Here is a 6,816-nt window from a genome sequence, read left to right on the forward strand (position 1 = left end):
AAAAATTTACAAAAAAAATGTTAAAAAAGGACTATAAAGGACAATAACTCCTTAAGGGGTCAATTGACCATTTTGTTCATTTAACTTATTTGTAGATCTTACTTTGCTGTACATTATTGCTGTTTACAGTTTATCTCTTTCTATAATAATATTGAAGATAACCAAAAACTGCAAAATTTTCTTAAAATTACCAATTCAGGGGCAGCAATGGGTTGTCTGATTTGTCTGAAAATTTCAGGGTAGATAGATCATGACCTGATGAACAATTTTACACAATGTCAGATTTGCTCTAAATGCTTTAGTTTCAGAGATATAAGCCAAAATCTACATTTTACTCCTATGTTCTATTTTTAGCCATGGCGGCCATCTTGGCTGGCGGGCCAGGTCGTCGGACACTTTTTTTTAAACTAGATACCTCAATGATGATTATGGCCATGTTTGGTTAACTTTGGCCCAGTAGTTTCAAAGGAGAAGATTTTTGTAAAAGTTAACGGACGACGGACGCCAAGTGATGAGAAAAGCTCACTTGGCCCTCTGGGCCAGGTGAGCTAAAAAATATATATTTCAGGTCACATTTTTAGTTTTTTCTTGACTCTATATTTGAAGAAATATTTATGGAATACATAAAACCTCTTCTTTATTGTACATTGTAATATGCTTTTTATGTTGTAGTTTTCTCTGATAATGGTTGCTCAGTCCATTGGGTAGATGTTTCACAACGTATTTCACAAAGACTCTCTGTTTCTTTGAATCCACGTGATAGACGATCCCTACATCGGTTATCACCACGCGACCTTATTGGAATGAAACAGTCTGAAGAACTCGAACAGGTAGATACAGAACTGACTTCAGAAGGGACCATCATAGTAAAATACCGGGAAAAATTTAACGGAATCCCTGTTTATGATGCTTATGCTTCGATTGAAACTGATAAAACTACAAACGAATATACAGGACAGGCAGACGGCAAATTACTCCACGAGATTCCAGATGATATAACGAATAATAAAATTATCTCTAAAATTCGGGCATTAGAAATAGCAGTGGAAAATGCCACCTTCTTCGATAAAGAGGCTGTAATTGATAGCGAGAGAATCAGAACATATATTTACACTTTAGATAACAGAGCATTTTTAGTCTATGATGTTTCCTTTCGTTTGAAAATAAACAATCAAGTGTCAATGCCTGGATTTTTTATTTCAGCAGAGACTGGACAGATAATTAAACAAATACCTAAACTAAAATCTTACAATCTTAAATCAGTCGGAGGTAATATAAAGACTGGAAAACATAAATACGGAGAAGATATGCCATATCTTCAAGTACAGAAAAACGGTAGCCAGTGTTCACTCCAGAACGAGGATGTACGTGTGTTTCATTTGCATAACAAATTTAACCAGCCAGAGTCACCTTTTACATTTAAATGTTCTGATGGATTTAAGGATGTAGTGAACGATGCCTATTCTCCATTAAGTGATGTTTACTACTACAGTTCAAGGATATTTCAAATGTTTAAGGACTGGATACATTTGCCCCCAGTAAGTAAGACACCAGTCAACTTTTTTGTACATTATGGAAAAAATGAAACAGCTCACTTTGACCCGCATGAGGTTGCTGTTGAGATTGGTGACGGGATTCCATTTTTCCTTTATCCGTACGCTGTTCTTGATGTTATCGGCCATGAAATTGGTCACGCATTTACAGATGAGCATACAAATTTGGAATATACAGGACAATCAGGAGCCGTATGTGAATCAATATCTGATATCATTGGTGAGGCAGCGGAATGGTTCATTACAAAAACTACGGATTATATAGCCGGTGATGGAATCGTTGTCGAAAAATGGGGTGCAAGAGATTTATGTGACCAGGACAAAGATGGGCGTTCAATTGTTCATTTCAAAGACTACACTCCAGATTTAAACGTCCACTATTCTAGTGGCATTTTTAATAGAGTTGCTTGTGTTTTGAAGGACAATTTAGAATGGAAAGAAATTTTTATTTTATTTACATATGCTAGTAGATTTTATTGGCATGAAACTTCAGATTTTATTGATGCTGGTTGTGGCCTTTTGAAGGCCGCTTACGATCTCAGTTATCAATTGATTTATATCGTTCATGCTATTTCTGATGTTGGTATAGAAATTTGTAGTGTAGAAGATCATATCCGTATGATCAGTGAACATATGGAGATAAAAAACCTTAAACTGAACTCAGCAAATAATATTCTATTATTTCGGCTAGATTTTAGGAAATTACATAAATTATCTGGTTCAGATGTAAATAGAATCCAAATAATGACGATTGGGGGAGAAGGGGACGTTGATATGTATGTCAGTACCTATCAAACATTATCAAAGGATGATTATGTTTATCGTTCAATTAGAAAAGGCAACACAGAACTCCTGTATATAGAAAGAAAGTCAATGCTATATGGATATCTACATTTGGTTCCCAAACATTCATCATTTTCCGGGGTTACATTGACAACAACTGCGCTCTGATGTTGACCTTGCATGTTTGTAAACAATAATTTTACAATTGATATGCATATAGAATTGAAATGTGGCATGATGAAATAAATAACATAATCATTTGTGCATCCGGCAAATTTTGTGTTTGTCTTTTGTTATTATGGGAATATAAAATTAAATTGTTACATTTTTTTATTTTCCTTTCACTTAGGCCGAGTAATTTTGTCATTACTCATTCCTTATAAATGACATTTGATATTGTTTTAAAAGTTTGCTAATCTCGCGTGTCAGTTATTTCTTCATGTTTTGTAATCCCTATGAGTTATTGTAGGGTACGCATTACATCCATTTGACCAACAAAATTCGGCCTATACTTTATAATAGATGTTTAAAAATTTATTTCCAAATATCATTCTGATGAATTATTTTGAAATCTTTATTATTTTTGGTATAGCTAGCAATAAAAAGACGTGGTATAATTGCCAATGAGAAAACTATCTTCCACAGATTAAATGACGTGGATGTTACATGTAGTAGCTAGAGATCACCGTTTGGCCTTTAACAATGAGCAAAACCCATACCGTATAGTAAGCTATAAAGGCCCGACATGACAAATTGTTAAAAAAAAAACGAGAAAACATTCGGCCTGACTTATGACAAAACAATAAATGAAAACAAATAAAATAGACATCTACCAACAAAGCCATTAAATTACATGCTTTTGACTTGGCACATGCAAGCATATACAGAATGCCGTGGTTCAATATGTTTGCAAGCGCCTAACCCTTCCTTTCCTGGGACAGTTGTGTAACAGCACAGCATATAAACAAACTGTAAACATCAGTTAACGCATCAGATTGACACGAATTACCGATCTAAAATACTGTATCGTTAATCCATTATAAGAATATACATTTTGAATACTTTTCAGAGTGAACGTTATATATGCATTTTGTAGCTTAACATTCTTTTATACCTGACGTTTGTCAATATTAATTTAGACTTATTATTATTCTAAAACTTTTATTTTAACGACAATTAAACTAAAAAGAACACGATAGAGCAAATGTTATTAAATACATAAAATCAAGGACGTTCAGCGGCAAATATTACATGCACATTCAGGCCAATAATATATTATTTAGATATGTATATAACCTGCTTTATTTTACATGTAAGTCGATTTTTTACATGATAGATCAGAAAGTAAGAGTTTGAAAGACATGCTTACCAACAAAGCAGTCTTTAACCGGTCTCCTTCATGGCTGCATGCTTGTAAGAGAAGCAATTACATGTTTTGAAGTCTTTGGTATGACACAGCAAGGGACTTGATCCACAACTACCCGCATTCTAGAAAAAAAGTTATCACTAAGGCATTTATAATGTAATATTTAAATACTAGTTTACTTTAAGGTGGATCATTGGTATAGATTTCCTCAGATAGAATTTTCTTATACTTTGGCAGAATGCAAATTTTTCCATGCTTTTTTTCAAAAGTATAATAAAACGTATGAGTCAACGTGCTATTTTTCAAGCTACAAGTCGTGCAAACTGCTAAAATTTGCATAGATTGTTCATGAAAAAACAATTTTTTGTAAATAATCAGAAATCTATGAGATAGAATTTTGATATAAAATATGAGCAGATGGGTTTTAAAATATGCTTGAAGAAAAGAAAAAATGGTGTCACCGACCTTGTTTTCTTGCTACAAGTAAAAATTGTTAAAAATTTATCATTCCTTTACTTGAAAAAAATATTCCTATTTGAGTTATCTCCTCTTAAATGGTTAAGTTGAGAATGTAATTCGAAAAACAAAAATATTGGTATTTCCTAATAATTCTGAATAATAAAATAAATCACTGATTTATCTATATACCAATAAATTGTCTAACCTATTTATTGCCAATCTGTCTCAAAATTTGCAGATTTAAGCAAAGAACTACCTATTGTGAACTGATATTTTACAATCCAAGATGGCGGTATACAGTTAATCTACTTTAAAAGAAAAACTAGAGGATCCTAAAGAGCCTGTGTTGCTCACCCAGGTCTATGTGCATTTCAAACAAAGGACACTCTCCAACATTGTAGACGAGAATAGACTTCATGACAAAAATCTCTATTTTGTTGATCTTGTGTTACCGATCTTTTAGTCTGTTTAGTGTCTCTCTATCTTCTTTAGTTTTTGCTCAAAACACAAAAGAGGGTAAAAAACTCCTCATTTAAGGACAATCACTTCTATGAAGAGTGACAGTCTACTAACTATATCGGTAAAATTTGACTTTTAAATAGATCTTGTCTTGCTGATCATTTTTGTGATTTAAAGTGTTTATTTATGATTATCTATTATAATTTAAATCATATAAGGAATAACGGGGAAAAATGTTTCTCTCTAAATATCAAAGTTTTCATGATAATAGGCTAAAATATAAAAGAAAAATGGTAAAATTTGTCATTTATAGGCAATAACTCCTATAAGAATTAGTCTAACAGTTTTGACATATATGGACAATTGGCGGAGCTAATTATTCTGAACAATTTTGCTCCTTCAGATTTTCTCTATTTTTAAATTATAACGGTTCAAAAAATAATAGCCAAAACTTGCATTTTACTCCTATGTTTTTAAACTAAATACCCTAATGATGATTGTGGCTAAATTTGGTTAAATTTGTTTCAGAGGAGAAGATTTTTGTAAAAGATTACAAAAATTTACAAAAAACTGTTAAAAATTGACTATTAAGGTCAATAACTCCTTAAGGGATCAATTGATCATTTTGGTAATGTTTGACTTATTTGTAGATCTTACTTTGCTGTACATTATTGCTGTTTACGGTTTATTTCTATCTATAATAATATTGAAGATAATAACCAAAAACTGCAAAAATTTCTTAAAATTACCAATTCAGGGGCACCAACCAAACTACAGGTTGTCTGATTTGTCTGAAAATTTCAAGGCAGATAGATCTTAACCTGATGAACATTTTATCACTGTAAAATTTGCTCTAAATGCTTTAGTTTCAGAGATATAAGCCAAAACTTGCATTTTACCCCTATGTTCTATTTTTAGCCACGTCGGCCATGTTTGTTGGTTGGCGGGGTCATCGGACATATCTTTTAAACTAAATACCCTTATGATGTATGTGGCCAAGTTTGGTTAAATTTGTCGCAGTAGTTTCAGAGGAGAAGATTTTTCTAAAAGATAACAAAAATTACGAAAAATTGTTAAAAATTTACTATACAGGGCAATACAAGTCCTTAAGGGGTCAATTGACCATTTTGGTCATGTTTGACTTATTTGTAGATCTTACTTTGCTGTACATTATTGCTGTTGTATCTCTATCTATAATAATATTGAAGATAATAACCAAAAACTGCAAAATTTTCTTAAAATTACCAATTCAGGGGCAGCAACCCAACAACGGGTTGTCTGATTTGTCTGAAAATTTCAGGGCAGATAGATCTTGACCTGATGAACAATTTTGCACATGTCGAATTTGCTCTAAATGCTTTGATTTCAGAGATATAAGCCAAAATCTTTATTTTACCCCTATGTTCTATATCTGGCCAAGTTTGGTTAATTTTGGCCCAGTGGTTTCACAGGAAAAGATTTTTGTAAAAGTTAACGACGGACGACGACGGACGACGGACGACGGACGCCAAGTGATGAGAAAAGTTCACATGGTCCTTTGGGTCTGGTGAGCTAAAAAGAGACGGAATATATCAAGGGGACATTTAAAACTCATTAGTCTAGAGAAACTGTCAAAGCCATGACAAAAAGAAACAAAACAAAACACTACATAGAAAAATCAAGACTGAGCAGCACGAACCCCACCAAAATCTCTGAAATGCATTTCAAATTCATGTTTAAAAGGGGGAAAACTGGTTATCGCTTCAACTTCAAACGAAGCATGGCCAGGTCGGTCGACAGGAAAACCGCCTCCTGATTTACCTGTCCAATAGTGGCAAAGCACAATTTACTTACTTAAGAAGGAGTTTTGCATGTAAAATCGCAACCCGCGACAGTTTTTCAGCAACAGCTTTCGTATTCTTTAATTGCGATACAATTTTAGTAAAAAAAAAATATGTGTCCTTGATGTGTGTCCTTGTGTGTTTACTGTGTAACTACAACATTCATCTCTGGACATTCTTTACAAAATATTGATATTTCTGGTAAAATAAGATAAATGTTGATCAAGATATATATGTTTGTTGGTTATTTGTGTTGTTAGGTTGCTGTTTTGTTTACATATAACCCCCATTTGATTTTATTTACAGACGTACCCGACATTTAGACAAAAATTCAATATCATAAGTGCATTAGATAAGGTCATATGTTCTAGATTGG

The 6,816-nt window shown here is 33.0% G+C and overlaps 1 protein-coding gene across 1 annotated transcript; it reads left to right on the top strand.

Annotated features, from left to right (window-relative positions):
• Nucleotides 1–678: 678 nt before the first annotated feature.
• Nucleotides 679–2,659, top strand: LOC127721776 (neutral protease-like). The gene has a single exon (XM_052228567.1). It carries the CDS (start codon nt 804–806, stop codon nt 2,502–2,504), a length of 1,701 nt encoding a protein of 566 aa, XP_052084527.1. The 5' UTR covers nt 679–803; the 3' UTR covers nt 2,505–2,659.
• The last annotated feature ends 4,157 nt before the right edge of the window (nt 2,660–6,816 follow it).

Source organism: Mytilus californianus, unplaced genomic scaffold, assembly GCF_021869535.1.
Source record: "Mytilus californianus isolate M0D057914Y unplaced genomic scaffold, xbMytCali1.0.p SCAF_12, whole genome shotgun sequence".
Classification (NCBI taxonomy): domain Eukaryota; kingdom Metazoa; phylum Mollusca; class Bivalvia; order Mytilida; family Mytilidae; genus Mytilus; species Mytilus californianus.